General features: G+C 42.9%; 1 protein-coding gene across 2 annotated transcripts; it reads left to right on the top strand.

The window, feature by feature from the left end:
* The first annotated feature begins 3,474 nt into the window (after positions 1 to 3,474).
* LOC114144129 (SUN domain-containing protein 2-like) lies at positions 3,475 to 15,133 on the top strand. 2 transcript variants are annotated; one of them, XR_003595412.1, is made up of 8 exons: positions 3,475 to 3,868; positions 3,959 to 4,041; positions 4,129 to 4,249; positions 4,347 to 4,459; positions 4,597 to 4,770; positions 5,033 to 5,122; positions 6,219 to 8,093; positions 14,695 to 15,133. XR_003595412.1 is itself a non-coding variant. In XM_028016637.1 (7 exons), exons 1-7 carry the CDS (start codon positions 3,790 to 3,792, stop codon positions 6,330 to 6,332), a joined length of 774 nt encoding a protein of 257 aa, XP_027872438.1. In that variant the 5' UTR covers positions 3,475 to 3,789; the 3' UTR covers positions 6,333 to 8,122. The 2 variants fall into 2 exon arrangements, 1 of the variants encoding a protein (XP_027872438.1); XM_028016637.1 differs by lacking the exon at positions 14,695 to 15,133 and having other exon boundaries at positions 6,219 to 8,122.
* The last annotated feature ends 1,029 nt before the right edge of the window (positions 15,134 to 16,162 follow it).

Raw genomic sequence — 16,162 nt, 5'->3', positions numbered from 1 at the left:
TAAAGCCCAGCGCACACGACACGATCTTAGAGCTGTCGGCCGATTGTCGGCCCATTTTCAAAACCTGACAGATCACACATTAGCCGACAGAAATCCTAGGTATAACGGTTCGATCGGGTTCGGTCCTGCCGTGTGGTGTCCAACAATGGGCACAAAATAATGGCTACAAGTTCAGTGAACTAATTTTAAAACCAGGCATTAATCAATGCTTTACTACAATCTACCTGCAATGCATGTGGCTAGTGTCAGCGTAAAGTCCTGACTGAATGAAAATCATTAGAACCTATTTACTTCACGTTAACGAAGAACAGCTGAAACGTTACCGGTTTCGCTCCAACTCCTCCCCTTGTCATTTCTATATTCTTTGCATGTTGAATAAACATTAATGTTGTTTCCACATATCATCTCCAATGTCCGCTGGACTTGGGGTTGCGCTGTGTCAGCTGTTTGGGATTCCCCTCTTTAATTTCCCCTCAGAAAACGCGGAGAATCCGAGCTAACACAGAAAACGCGGAGAATCCGCGCTTTCTGATTGGCTACCTGTCACATTCAACAGGCTACGTTAAGATCCCAGTGGAGAAAAATCCCTGATTTAGATCGGAGCGGCAACGATGATCTACCGTAACACACCACACAATCTTAGAAAGACCAACGATCTAAGATTGTTGTAAGGGGAAAAATGGGAGCAAAAAATCTTGTAGTGTGAACCAGAGGTGTGACCAAGTCACTGTGTTGCAAGTCTCAAGTAAGTCTCAAGTCTTTGTCCTCAAGTCCGAGTCAAGTCTCAAGTAAAGACAGGCAAAAGTCGAGTCAAGTCTCAAGTCAGGAACCTTTAATTTCAAGTCATTTCGAGTCGTTTTTATTTTTTTTATTTGCAATTATACATAAAATTCAAATAATAGACCATTTGTTCGTTTTAAAATATGTATTTATCTCAAATGATAGAACATGTGTAGCTGAACACAAAGTATAAAAACATTTTTAAATTGGACCACTTTATTGCGCAGTTCTGTTAAACTTGATATTCAATAAAAAAAAAGACGAAAATGCTGACATTTCCACAGCACAATACAAAGAACCATAACAGCAGTTTTTTCCTCTTTTTTCTGACCTGTCAAAACAATATATTGTCAATATAATTTCCCAACGTAGATGTCTTCAAATACACCAACCATCCTTAGATGATACTAGACCCGGCTCATCATCATGATGGGACAGAGAGACTCTGCTCCCTGTGTTCAGGTCCAGAATCTGCTTTCTGTTCCGGAGCCCCGCTCACTATCCACCGGCTTCCTGAGCTAACACGGTGCACATTATTTGTGGAGGCATTTGAAGGACCGGATTTATGGTAAATAATCACCAATTTAACCCGGAGTACACATGCTAACACGAAGTTAGCTAAAGTCAACTATCTTACAGCAAAAGAAAAGTGCCACCTACCGATTCTTGTGAAGCTTCAAATGCCGGACAAAGTTGGACGTCGTGGCATCTCCATCCGATATTCTCTTCTTGCATGTTTTGCAAGTTGCAGTTCGGTTTTTAGTCGAAAGTTCATAACCTATGTAATGCTGTAATGCCAAAAGAAATTACTCGCGGAAGCATATTCGAGCGGTTACTTCGTATTTCGTTCCCTGAGCTCTGTAGCTTTGCCGCGTTTTTTTAAACGTCCAAATCCTGTTAATTTGATTGGTTGTGCTGCAGCTACGTACACATACATACATAAGGAGAGAGGAAAACCATAGTGGTATTGATACGGAATGAGTGAAATTAATTAATGATGCCACTTTATAAATAATGTGTTTTAAATTTTAAGACTTTGAGTAAAAAATATCAAGTCTTTTCAAGTAAACAGCTTCAAGTCGAGTCAAGTCCCAAGTCAATGGCATGAAAGTCAAAGTCAAGTCCGAGTCTTTGAGCATTTTTTCAAGTCAAGTCTCAAGTCGTGATTTTAACGACTCGAGTCTGACTCGAGTCCAAGTCATGTGACTCGAGTCCCCACCTCTGGTGTGAACTATTGCATCAGGTAGTCGATGTGCCCATCTTCTCTATTTAAATCTAATTATTACTGAAGGGCAACATAATATACACACTTCATAATCTGCCCTGTTTTGGTTGAATGCAGTATTTATTTACACTTTGGCTTTATGTTTAGTTTTTTTTCCAGTACGTTTTTTGTTAATGGAGACTGAGAATCCATTTTATTTTTGTTTTTGGTTGTTTTGTTTATTTTGTTTATCAGCTCCAGTGTTTAGTGTTCTTTTGAAAATAAAGTGTATCTAACTTTGGCAAGAAATCGCATGCGTTATTACATCATTTTCAGTGTAAAAAGGTCTTCAAACAATATTATTGTTTATCGCAATAATTTTTGAGACAATTAATCGTTCAGCAAAATTTGCTATCGTGACAGGCCTAGTAACGTGTTACTAAGTAACGCGTTACTGACATCACTTCTCACAAGATCACAAAACTCAGCAACATGAATCACTCTGTTCACTTTGCTGTCAGAGGTACATGACCATACTCAAGGTACAACTTCCTTTATATACATTGGTTTCAGGTGAGTATTATTTTTGTATAATATCCTCTAACTTCTGTAATTCATATAAATCAAAAAAGGATTAAAGACAAGAACTGATTTATATTTCCTTTTTTAAACTTTTATTTTCTAAAGTTGGTAAAATAAATCTGTATGAGTCTGAGCAACACAACACAGCACTTATTTTGCAATGTGTTTCTTTAACTATTCACCAGCATTATGTTAAAAATATTTTTTTTCTAAAAGATGTTTAATTCTTCTAGTAGTTTCAATCCAGTCCGATACAAAGCACTCTTGTACCTAGTCCTAGTTATGTTATCCATTGATTTATTCACACGAGAGTCTACCAGTTCAATAGAATAGAAATAAAAAATTAAGATTTAACAACTGCATTCGGATATATACAAGTTCACACAATAGTTCTTAAACTTTTAAGTACATATGAAAACAATATTAACAACAACAATAGCAAAAACTTTCAATAATGTGCAACTGAGTAGGACAACTTTGTCAAAATGTACATAATGTGCATATTGAACTGTAAACATATAACAGGAAATGTACAATACAGTGTGTTTTTGCAGAGAAAGCGCTCTAGAGTAGTAGTGGAAATTTTTTATCAAACATGTCTAAAAAACTGTGCAATAACTGTATGTAAATGCCAGTAGGGAAGTAAACATTTCTTGATTTTGTTGAGAGCAGTGATTTGATTGACTAATTTAACAGCAGAATGGACATTATTTATTTAAATGTTTGAAATGAATTTAGAGGAGCCAGAAATGAATTGTGGGCAGGTTCTGCTGAGCATTGTGATGTCACATAGGCTGACTATGTGACATCATCATCTTCTGTCATCAGGCGCTTTGGGACCTTTGTCAATAAGAGAGAAGTTCCTATAGGAATTCATCCATTTGAAGAGTTAGATAGAGAAGAGATATTTTACTGACCACATTTCCCTGTCTTTGTTTTTTTTTAGTCATGCAAAGAACAAGTGAACGTTTGAGAAACAACGGATATTATGACATGTATGGAAACCCGGTTATTTCATACAGAGAGACGCCAGTCAGGTATATTAAATCAGCAATTTTTTTAACTCTTATGTTTCATGCAGTCATCTGCTGATCAATGTATATCTTAACTCACTTGTATATTTTCCATCTAGGGCTAGAAAGAGGCGCCCTGCAAATAGGGAAGTAACATTTAGAGGAAGGATTGATAGTCGTGAAAACTACCTGACTGACCAAGAAATACAGATGATAGACACTCTGATGAATCTGATGCAGTTTGGTTTTAACATCTTTGTCTTTGTCTTTCTCATGTTCGTTGCTTTTGGTAAATACTCTCCTTCTACAAAGAGTCAGTTTGGAAGTGTTATAGAAAGTCTGTATTTTGAATGTTGTCTCACTGTCATCTTCTGCTCAGGTTTATCAGCTTGTTTTAAGAGGATTATTTCCCTGCAATCACAACCTTCAGAGTTATCTGCCACACCAACTCTAATAGACATGGTAGGCTTTCTCTTCCTAATCTTAACACTGATTTAATTATCATGAACAAACACGAGAACAAGCTGTTAACTTTTATGTTGTGCACAGGTTGCAATCTCTGGATGTAAGGATGAGGGACATCCCTCCAGGCTGCAGTTGTTGGAGAGAAAGCTTGACTACCTTCTACCACAAGCAGATCTGTGGGCCAACTTTGCCCTGGAGTCTCAAGGTGAGCCATTACAAATAAGATCATAAACTAGTTTTCAAATTTTCAGTATTAAATTTTTCTGACTCACATTATTTCTGTTTTTGTGTTTTGTGTACAGGAGCAATGATTTTACACAAGGCAAGCTCAACTACGTATCAGAGCCATAGAGCGTGCGGATTGTTTGGGACTTCTTTCAGGCTACCTCCTATTAGCCCAAACATTGTTATTAAGGTCTGAATGATACTCAGATCATTAAATGAATATTAGGAAAAGTGGTGTTTCTTGTTGATATAATATTAGGCTTTACGGTTTTCTTTTCTCTGAGTCTTGGTACCCCACCTAAACTTTGTTTTGTTCTCTGTTTTCAGGGAAGAACTACTTTGGATCCAGGACAATGCTGGGCCTTTGCAGATTTCCCGGGACGTTTATCCATAGCACTGTCCCACAAAGCCACCGTCACCCATGTGTCCCTGGGTCATATTCCCAAAATTGTTTCCCCAACTTCCTCAATCTCTAGTGCTCCTAGAGAATTTTCTGTCTATGTAAGTCAAGTAAAAAGAGTGTCAAAACTGTAAAACATATATATCCACCTATAGTATATATTAAGTATACATTTAAAATGTGATAGCATTGATTCAGTATGACATCACCTGATCTCATTCTAAACTATGCAAACTTTCTGTCTGCACTAATTAATTTTCTGCTTATCTCAGGATGTGACATGTTTTTAGATACACCAACTAACTTTCACATATCTAGAAAGAACAAGATAATGAACTGCATTTCTATCTAATTTTGTCTCAGGGAAAGAAGAATTTAGAAGACGGGGAAACTCATTTGGGAACTTTCTTGTATGATGAAGATGGCGACCAAATACAGACCTTCAAACTTCCTGTAAATGTGTCAAATTAATGTTTTATGAACCAAATACTGTTCTCACAGAAGCCCAGAGTGACTGACCCTGTTATAAATACTGATCATATTTCCGAACATACAACCATAAGGTTCTTCACTGGGTATTACTAGCATTCAATTAAAATAAAAAATACTTTAAATAAAGTACCGTATTATTGTTCCATTCAAAATGCTCCAATGAAAATTTCTATTTAATCCATTAAAAATTATATTAATTCTGCACATCCAGAGCTGTTTAGAGAGACTGTAACTGATAGATAGCATTGAAAAATTAATTAATTAGTCAAGATTGTAGCAATTATATTGGCTAGAAATAGTGCCTAAATGCACCACCTTGCATATGTGTAGCTACAAGTTTTGTTATTTAACCATAACTATTCCAAAACAGAGATACAGAGTGATTAACTTGAACAGATGGAAAAAACTGTTGATTTTTTTGGCCATCACTTAAGGAGGAAAATATTTTTTCTTGGCATAAATCTCGTTAATAAGACTTTTATTATGTCTTGACAACAAAAAACGAAAAGTCAACGTCTTATTGTTACGGTGTGGAATCTTCTTCAATCAAGAGACTCAATCGGAGACTCGGATTTCTTTTACTGAACATTTTTGTTCAGTTTTTATTGAGGAGAAAACAGTTACAGCTGATAACAACGGCTGTTTGTTACCTAGCAACCAAAATCAACAGAAGCAAGACAGTGACAAAATACAGAACAGATCCTGTTAAGCATTTTTCAAAAATAAACGACTTCCTCTATCTAAGTCACTTATAGAGTAATGCAAATTATACTTAACATATAAGTGTAAAAAAGTCACAACACTTTTCACAAAACAATAATTTTCCTTGTCTCTGTATAACAAACAATAAAATCCCAGTGTTACTACATAACATTTTGTTTTCTGGCTAGTAAAACCTCAATATAATTACCATGATATCTTGAGACAAACTATTTACAGCAAGGCCAGTTGAACTAGGCTTCCATAAGACAGACCTCCTTTGTTTCTATTGTCTGTCTATTTGTAACTATGGATTATCAATCTAACCTCCCTAATTTGTATCTGTCTTGGCTTACAGGCCAATAAAGTTGATTCCTTCAGATATGTAAATCTACAGGTGAACAGCAACTGGGGCAATCTGGACTACACCTGCCTTTACAACTTCAGAGTACACGGTGTACTTGCAAAATGAAGAGGACAAAAAGGAGAAGATGGATAAAAGATATGAAAGGGAATTTTTTTTTTCCATACACATATACATAAAGGCCCTCAGACATGTACAAAAGGAACCAATTGCTTATATGTTTTACAGGAGTGATGTATATTGTCATCATTCATTTATATTATTATAGTCTAGACTTTGTTCTAATGGATTGGGAATGAGGGCTGCACAATGGCGCAGCACTGCTGCTTTGCAGAAAAGAGGTTCAGACATAATAAAAGTGGCTTGCGTGGGTTCTCTCCGGGTACTCCGGCTTCCTCCTACAGAAATAATAAAAGTGGCTTGCGTGGGTTCTCTCCGGGTACTCCGGCTTCCTCCTACAGAAATAATAAAAGTGGCTTGCATGGGTTCTCTCCGGGTACTCCGGCTTCCTCCTACAGTAAAAACGTGACTGCTAGGTTAATTGGTCTGTCCAAAATCTCCTTAGGTGTGAGTATGTGTTGCATGGTTGATTGTCCTGTCTCTCTCTACATAGAGCAGGATTCATTAACACATCTTTGAAAATAATTCTTATTTTCTTAACCTCCTCCCAAAAAGCCCTGGTTTTGTTGCATTGCCATAAGCAATGTAATATTGCCCCTTTCTCCTCCATGCATACACAAATCTAGAATGATGGGGTTAAATTATTCAGTTTTACAGGAGTGATGTATATTCTCATCGTCCATTTATACTGTAATAGTCTAGACTTTGTTCTAATGGATTGGGAATGAGGGCTGCACAATGGCGCAGTTGGCAGCACTGTTGCCTTGCAGAAAAGAGGTTCAGACATAATAAAAGTTTCATGCGTGGGTTCTCTCCGGGTGCTCCGGCTTCCTCCCACAGTAAGAACATGACTGTTAGGTTAATTGGCGCTGCATGGTTGATTTACATAAACTGTTGTTACATTCAACATACACTGTCTGAGAACATTAACATATTCAAACATAAACTCTGAAAACAGTACATGTTTATTTCTTAATAAACATTTTAAAATTTTTGTCCAGGATATGGGAACACAGCAACATCACTTTGTAGATAATGGTGAACTAACACAATTCTTTAAGTTCTTTCACAGGTACTGAAGTTTAACTTTTTGTTACATGTTATTCGTTCAGGACTGACTCCAGTGAGAGGTAGTTTACTGCTACAGGCTCAGACTGCAACAGTCTTGGCACTATTTTCTGTCAATATCTATCTTATAGACTGAGCACTACTTTCATAGATCTCCCTTTTTTAACATGTGTAACGTAAACTAATATTGTAACTAATTCTGTCTTTCTTCTTTCACAGGGTTGCTGACAGTTTTGTGTTTGTGTGTGAATTTTTATTTTTTTTATTATTTTTGCCCTCTTGAAGCCAGCCAGCTTCGGCAGATGGCTGCTCATCCTGAGCCTGGTTCTGCTGGAGGTGTCTTCCTTTTAAAGGGAGTTTTCCTCTCCACTGTTGCCTTGTGCTTGCTCAGGATGGGGGATCCCTTGGATTAAACATCCATCGCGATCTGCTGGTGACCCCTCCGCAGAATCGCCACCTTAACGTGGTGGAGGGGTTTGAGTATCCCTATGACCCAGATGGAGATTTTGTCTTGGGGTTCAGCCAGTAGTGAGGCTTCCCAGGGCAGGCTGTCATTAGGGAGGGATCAGACTAAGAGCGATTCAAGGTTTTTAATGAAAGACTACCAGAGGGATCAGGTATTTCTAGGAGACAGACAGTTATCCCAAGTCCGGTTTTGCAGGAAGTTTCTCCCTATAAAAAGTCAGTTATCTTCCTCACTGATAAAAATGACAATGTACTCCAATGCCCTCCAAGTTTAGCAACAGGAACGTCCGAAAACCTTGGTCTGAGTCTTTATCCTTTGTGTGGAAAAATCCTCTTTAGAATAGAAGCAAAGTAGAGAGGGCTCAATTGCTTTTGAAAGCCCAACTCTTTTATCCCTCCGGGACCTTTGTCCTTTCTCCAAGTCTGTTGCAATGTTTGGGTTGAGGTAAGACCGACGATCGAATCAGGAACCCGGGTTGGACGATTGGAACTTGTCTCCCTTTGGTGGCACGAAGCTTCAGCTTTCCCCGTGGCTCCAGGGTGTGGTCTGCTGTTGTTTCCTCGATCTGCTTCTTCGTGTTAGCTCTACTTCGGCGCTCCTTGGGGATTGATTAAACTGGCTCGGTTCGCTATTGTTCTCCGATTCAGGGCTTTGAAGTTGATAACTGGTCTCCAACCCCCTCCAGCCGATTCAGGTTTCTTCACCGCCTGGATGGGGCTGTTGGTGATTGGGTTGAGCTCCTCTCTGATGATTTCCAGGGCGCTCAGCTCCTTCACGATCTTGTCCATCTCCTCGACTGCTCCCGGGTTCAGCGGGTACTGCCGGACAGGTGGATGAACCCCACCTTCGATGTGATGAACAAACTTTGGACCCAAATCCCCACAATCGTTCTTGAACCGTGCCACTTGCGCTGTAACGATGATCTCACGCAGCTTCTCTTTCCCAGCCGGGGAGAAGTCACTCTCTGCGAGCTTCTGTTCTGTCACCGTTGGTATGTCAATCGGTTTGTACCAGTCCTGCTGCCCGGATCCGGTTTGGGTCGGGCCGACTTTCACCAACCTTGCTTTCAAGCTCGTCAGCCTTCGCTCTAGTCGGCGATGTGTGCCTTTCTTTTTACTGAGTTCATCTAAGTCTTTTACTGTGAGTAGATTGTAAGGACCTTTCACCCACACTACTCCTTTCCATGTCCCGTATGGCATTTCTTCTATTTTTCCATTAGCAAACTGAACCTTCAGGTGTCCTGCTGTTTCTAGGTCTTTGCGGGTCATAGACACCTCCGCTCCGGTGTCCACCAGGTAGGGTACTCCCTCCACTTTGGCGTAGATGTCGTCCCCTTCCCAGTAGGCATTTTCTAAAATGACCCGCGACCTGGACGCCATTACTTTGGTGACCCTCCGGCCCCGGCTTTACGGGACTCACGGAGGGCCGTCCGTTGTTCTGGGCTCAATTTCCTATATTCCTCATCCGTCAGGAACTGACCTTTCCCTGGCTGATTTTGTGAAGCCGGCGGGTTGGTCGGTCTTCCTTGTGGTCCTGGTGGTTTCTGCTGGAACGGCCGGTTTTGGAAATTGGATGGTGGTGCTCCCTGTTGAAACGGCCGGCCCTGGAAGTTGGATGGCTGTGTGCCTTGCGGGAACGGCCTGTTCTGGAAGTTGGATGGCTGTCTGATGTTGACCCTTCCAGGTGGCTTGGCTGGCTGGCTAGCCTCCTTCTTCCTTTTGTCCTCGTAGTACTGCTGCTCCAGGTCGAATCCCTGCACTGCCACATCCATCTGGGCCACGGTTGTGCTTCTCACTGGCAGTTTCACGAACACAATCTCTCCTCTTCGTCCCTTTGTCACCTCACGCAGTACCTTCACATACCTCGCGGGAGAAACGGTTTGCTTTAGTGTGTGCCAAAGCGGTTCCAACCGGCTTCCTTTGTCCAACCGTCCTCTAGCTCCCTTCACCTGGGACTCTTCGTCGTCCATGTCCTCCAACACCAATCTCTCATAGTTGCTCTGTGCTGACTCTGTTCCAACCATCGGGTCCGCAGTCACGCTGGTCAGCCACAACTTTTTGGCTCCTTCGTGGTTGGTGGTAGATAGCACGGTTGGCCAAACATCTTTCAAATACTCCTCATTGTTTTCGTCTGCGTTTTTACTCCGAATCACTAGCCTTAGATTCTTTAGTTCTGCGTATGCATCTTGTCCAGTAGTAGTGGCCGGTGGCTGGGCCGACACCCCTTGTGGTCTCACCGAGATCTTTGGTCCTGGCTCTGAAGACGTCGCCTGCGGTTCCTCCTCATCAGCCGACACCTCGTCCAGCTTCTGTCGAGTCTCCCTGGAGTACTTGTAGGCCGCTTTCTCCAGTCGTCGCAGCATCACATCATACATAATCCCCATGTATGCATTCCTGAAGTTGGTGGTCAGGGAATAGTGTGCTGTCAGGGTAGAGCAGGATGGTGTCATCAGGATGTTAGCCCACTCCCCGACTGATGCTTCTACCTCGAGCAGCACCTTGTCTCCCAGCCTGCTGGCCCATCCTGCTGGAATCTGGTACTCGGTCTGACCGACCTCTGGTACATACGTACGCCGTCCGTCTTTAGCCTGTACGGGGCCCCAGGTCACGTCTCTCGCCAATCTCTCAGAAGAACCCTCGATATCAAAGGTTTCTATTTCTTTCTTCTTTCCTCGGTGCTGTCCCGTCCGGAGCGTCTTATGCCCTGTCGGTGGTTGTCTTGGGTCGGAGAAGATGCTGCCGTGATCACTCTCTTCTTCTTCTTCTTCAGAATGTTCGATCTCCTGTTGCTCTTCTCCGTCCTCCGAGTCGCTGATGTCCTCATACTGTTGTTGTCGAAGAGGTTCCCTCCTGGGGGAGTTCAGCGGTTGAATCTTGGCTGGTTTCATTGGTCCTACTTCTCTCTGGACCGTCAGCTGCTCATTCTTGACTCTGTCCGTGTTGGGTTGCCTCAGTTCACTGCTGCTTCCCTCGAATGAGAATTCTTTGACGTATCTTGCTGCGTGGGACTCTGGCCCGACTGGTGCTTCCCTTAACTTTATCCTGAGTGGCTCCATAACCTTGGCCTTGCCGGTCTGGGTGGTGTTTGAAACTCCACTCTGGGGTATTTTTAAGGGATATTTCTTGATCTCCTTTGCTGGGTGGCTGATGCGGCATTGTTCCTCCATTTCAGTTGCCATTCGTACACCTTGCTCCGTACGGAGTCGATGCATACGGGGGTCAACCACCACCACTACCTCTTTGAACACAAAGAAATGACTGTTGGTCTTGGCTATGTTCACCACTCCATTCTCTGTGACCGATCTGGCGGTGTCCTTTGGCAAATCTGCCGATCTTAGTCCCTGCACGCTCACCATCACCCTTCTCATGCTTTCGTTGCTGGCAGTCACCAGGCCCCTTTCGAGTCCGTGCCACATCTTCTTCCGATACTCCTCCAGACTCTCTCCTTTCTCGTAAACATCAATTGGGACCAGGATTATGGCACCATAAGGGAGACTGTAGCCCTTCATCATCACTACGTCTCCTCTAGTTTTTTCACTACAGGAAGCCTCCAACACCTTTGAATCTTTTTGGTAATATTTCCCAACTTGGTTTTCAAGGCTGTGTCGAAACTTTCGATTGTGGATCTTGTATTTATCATTGGTGAACACAATCAGCCCGTCACCTTCAAGGTCCCATATTCCTCCAATAAACTGGTAAATCATGAGCCCGGATTGCAGCCTTAAGCTGATGGTCTCTGATGGTATTTTGGCCAACTCTCGGGTGCTCCTCCAAACATCCGACTTTTGGGTCTTCTTTTTAGGGCGGCCGGGGTCCCATAGCTCCTCATCCGATTCCTCCTCGTCCTCGTCGGAGCTGCTGCCCGCTGGAGTCTCCGTAGGTGGCAGTGGCTGCCTCCTTTCCGTGCTGTGGACTCGGGGATGAAACCCGAACTCCTGACCCCGTCGAGGGGACCAATCCCTGGCCGCTTGCTCCAACTGCTCCTCAGTGAAACCGTCGATGAGCGATCCCTCGTGATTTTCCTCTTCTGACTGCTCAGAGGGGATCTCGTCGTTCCGCGATGATCCCGGTCGAGCTGGGATGTCGTCATCGCCGTCCGTCAGGTCTATCAGGTCCTGCTGATCTTGCTTCGGCTGGTCAGCCGGTGTTGTGGCTCTGCTGGGCAGTCGAGAGGGGGCCTCAGCCACCTCCGATTCCGCCTTCTCCGGGGCTCGCTCCTTTCTTTTGATGCCTCTGTAGGTCGACAGTCTCTGCAGGGCTTCTTTACACTCTTTGTACTGGCTTACCCCTCTAGCTAGCTGTTCTGTCAGGATCCCGTCGATGCCCGCTGCCTTTGTGGCTGTCTTCACTACTCCATCATACTTTCCAGAGGGGCTGTAGACAATCCGCAGCTCACCAGCGGTCCATCCCTCAAGGAGCCCGGCGAACCATTCTAGCCACTCTTTAATCTCCAACTTCTTAGCAACTTTCACTGGGCATTTGACAACCCCCAGTCGGTGGCCATCGTTAAGTCGGGAGCAGTAGTATATCTGGGTCCGTATCATGTAGTTCATTATATCCCGAACCTTGTTCTCTTGGGTACTATAATGAGATTCGAAAAAAGTCCTTTTCAGTGGTCCAGTCCAGGAATCCAATCCATCACCGAGTAATATCAACATTACAGGAAGTTGTGATATAGCAGTTTGGGAAAGACGGGTTTGATGATCTTCCCCGTCTTGGCTGATGTTGCTTGCCCCTTGTCCCTTTGCTGGCTCTGGCAGGGGATCCAGTTCCCCTCTTTCTTCTTCATTCATAGTTGTCTTTGTCTTCGAGTTGCCTATCCCCCAAAGCCTCTCTTTGCGCTCTTGAGTAGGGATGGGTCCAGGCTGTGTTGGCTACTGGCTTCACTGTCTGGATACTATCACTTATCCTCAGTAGAAGCTTTCCCTCACCTGCATGCTTTACAGTTACTGCAAGGGTTGTGACCGACGGCCTTATCAGTCACTGTTAACTCTACTCCCTAAGAGTTAACGAACCAAGTGAGCTATTCAGAATCACACATCTGTTTTTACTGACTTGGTGTATTAGGGCCCGCCTACTTGGCACCGCCCCACGTTGGGCGCCATGTCCGTTATCCTGCAATAGCTAGCCCCGCCCACTTCATCACAACCCTCCGGGACTGACTACTGACCAGTTCTCTGTCTAACAGGTCCGGAAAATCTCTAAGACCTGGGTATTACCCTAAATGAGATCTATAAGAGATAATCTATTCAAACTGGTATCGAAAGCGATTCGTCTAGCTCTAACTACCTCCAATCCAGAAGTTACGACCCGTTTCAGTTAAGAAACAGTCAGCTGAGTAGCCCTCACAGCTGCATAATTCCAATAACCACTCCTGTTAACGGTAGCTCGCTTTCTAAAATATAACTTGCTCTTGGAACCGGCTAGATTAAATTTAGTGACTTGGATGTAAGTCCCTGGGTCATTATTTTACTCTCGCCAAAGGAAATTATGAAGCCTCCTTTTCACTAGAACCATGTACCTTAGTTTTACCTTTATTAAAAGAACTGAAAAATGATTAAATGACTCAATTAATTCCAATGTCCACCAACCTCATTAGAATTTTAGAGTAAGAATTTATTAAGCAAGCTTAAGCAGGGATATGTGACATACAAATCAATAATCAATTGTATATAAGTCAAGAGCAGTGTAATAAGATCAACATGTACAATCATACCCTCCTGTCTCTTTCCCTAACCTATGTCGCAGATTCTGAGATAGCTTTTTAGGAAGCGAGTTCAACTCATACCCAGTTGGTGGTGGATCTTTAGCAACAGGAACGTCCGAAAACCTTGGTCTGAGTCTTTATCCTTTGTGTGGAAAAATCCTCTTTAGAATAGAAGCAAAGTAGAGAGGGCTCAATTGCTTTTGAAAACCCAACTCTTTTATCCCTCCGGGACCTTTGTCCTTTCTCCAAGTCTGTTGCAATGTTTGGGTTGAGGTAAGACCGACGATCGAATCAGGAACCCGGGTTGGACGATTGGAACTTGTCTCCCTTTGGTGGCACGAAGCTTCAGCTTTCCCCGTGGCTCCAGGGTGTGGTCTGCTGTTGTTTCCTCGATCTGCTTCTTCGTGTTAGCTCTACTTCGGTGCCGCAGACAAAGAACAAGAACTTCTCCTTTTCCGTCTGCTTTTATACAGTTCTCCGCCATGTATGTGTATGGGGAGTGTTAGTTTACGTGGTTTCCTGAACATCTGCTGATTTCACGGAAACCCCCGTCGGCCCCTCCTGTCTGCTGGCTGGGATGGAAAGTCCCGTCCTTTCCTCAGCGTGTTGATCTTAGCCAACCATACCGCTCCACCCATCCTGTGCATCTGGCCATCTGTTCAGAACTGCTTGCGACAGCAGGAACTCACAAGTTCCCCTTCTCCTTTTAACATTAAAAACTATGTGCTTTTCTCTGATTAACTTTTAAACACAGTCAAATATTAAAAACTATGTGCTGATTTCCATTAAGCATTAATCATAAGCATTGATCACCTCTTTCACTTATTATAAATCATCAAACCTTAATCATTTCCTTGTTGTCATGTTATTACAGATCATGATTCGTACACTTCAGAATCATTCAGTGATTACTTACATACAGTCATTTTACCTATTATATTCATACATGTCCAACTTAATCATTATCAAAACACTCAATCATTATAAATCAAAACACAAGATTGCTTTATTTCCTTCAGGCCTTCATGCACCTTTTTCTGCGTGTACCTGGATAGATCTCAAACCCCATACCAGTTTTCTAGACAGACTGCTAACTGTGCTTCCATCAAGGTACCAGAATGCGAGGCACCTAAGGTCAGATGGGGACTAAGACGACATCAACAACATATCAGAGCCATAAAGCATGTAGATTGTTTGGGACATCTTTAAGGGGACTTTGGTCTATTTGGCCCAGAGGCTTCCGTTCCACATGGCCAACGTGTGAGCAGTGTGAGACAAGTGGAGATTTGAGACAGACGCACGGGCGTGGAAGGTTGTGGCTCAGTACTTGGAGAGGAGCCGCTCACCCACACTTGAAGGAGGTACACACCTTGGAGCAGTTGTGTTCCCCTGAAGGAGCCAATGGGTCCAAGCTTGAAGGAGAACTGCGCATGACAGAGGGCCAGAAGGAGGCGTGCACATGTCAGTTCAGCGGATCTTGGGCAGAAATGCTTGGGCTTCTGCTTACATCCTCTTGACTTGTCTTTTAAAAATAAAAGCCTCTAAAGTACTTCAAATGGTTACTGGTGTTGTGGCCACTCATTCTTCTTTTACAGTCTTAATATTCGCACAGTCTTTCCAACCTACACATAGCTGAAAGTGAGAAACTGCCACATAGCATGGCATGTGGGTACACCAACAATAACAGTCATCTTAAGCAAGAACATCATTTCATCATGGAAATGACATAGTCAGGTTCCGCAGGCTACCCTCTCTGTACAAGAGTACAACATTGTGACGGCCTCCTGCTGTGTGGCAATGTGGTCGATTAATTGCCACTCAATTAAGGTCTTGGATTGTGGGAGGCGCTAATGATTACGTGGCCAGCTGGATCATATTTAAGGAACGCCGTTCCACTCATGCCAGACAAGATCCACTCATAGAGAAGATCCAGGCCTAGACGCAGATGAGATCTAGAGCCGGAGCCTGATGGTGTGGGACACCGCAGATCGCTTGACATGTTGTGGGAGCTTGGCTAGTCCTGGGATCGTACCGGTAGAGGGGGTACGATCCCAGGAGGAGGAGTAGAGGGGAGAGGGGGGCCATGATGACTTTATGTTGTTGAAGCAGTGAGGAGTTTCAGTCATTTGAAGTTTGTATATCAGGTGTTGTCCAAGGACAACACTTGTACATCCTCAAAATAAACATGTCCAAAATGACATCTCTTTTTTGCGCTATCTAGATCAGTCTTGAAATACACGAGCAGAGTACTTTATTCTACAGATTTATTGTATTTTCCAGTCCATACATTCAACACTCAATGTGCATTTACAAGAAATAAAAATTAAATCTCTTGTAGCAAAATTTTTAAATATGTTTGTGTTACAAACGTAATAACTACAAACTACTTACAGTTAAAGTATTTTTGACTGCATAAATACAAAATTTAGCTTGTCTTCTTCATAGAGAGACCAAACCTTTGCTCCAAATTGTTCAAGAACAGCAGCTGATTTCATTTGGGTATACCTTTTCAGTCATTTTTGATGATTTTGGTACCTGCAGTTAAGGGGATAAACTATACTCCTATTCAGGGTTGGTA

Source organism: Xiphophorus couchianus, chromosome 5 (assembly GCF_001444195.1).
Source record: "Xiphophorus couchianus chromosome 5, X_couchianus-1.0, whole genome shotgun sequence".
Classification (NCBI taxonomy): domain Eukaryota; kingdom Metazoa; phylum Chordata; class Actinopteri; order Cyprinodontiformes; family Poeciliidae; genus Xiphophorus; species Xiphophorus couchianus.
Note: the sequence above shows the minus strand (reverse complement) of the source record. Positions and strands in the feature narration are given on the sequence as shown.

What these genes read in the sequence shown, in the direction of transcription:
- LOC114144129 (XM_028016637.1), top strand. Translation starts at nt 3,790, where the DNA reads ATGATAGACACTCTGATGAATCTGATGCAGTTTGGTTTTAACATCTTT. An exon ending in CTAGAGAATTTTCTGTCTAT is followed by an intron (nt 4,771 to 5,032) that starts GTAAGTCAAGTA and finishes ATTTTGTCTCAG; the next exon opens with GGAAAGAAGAATTTAGAAGA. An exon ending in TACAGACCTTCAAACTTCCT is followed by an intron (nt 5,123 to 6,218) that starts GTAAATGTGTCA and finishes CTTGGCTTACAG; the next exon opens with GCCAATAAAGTTGATTCCTT.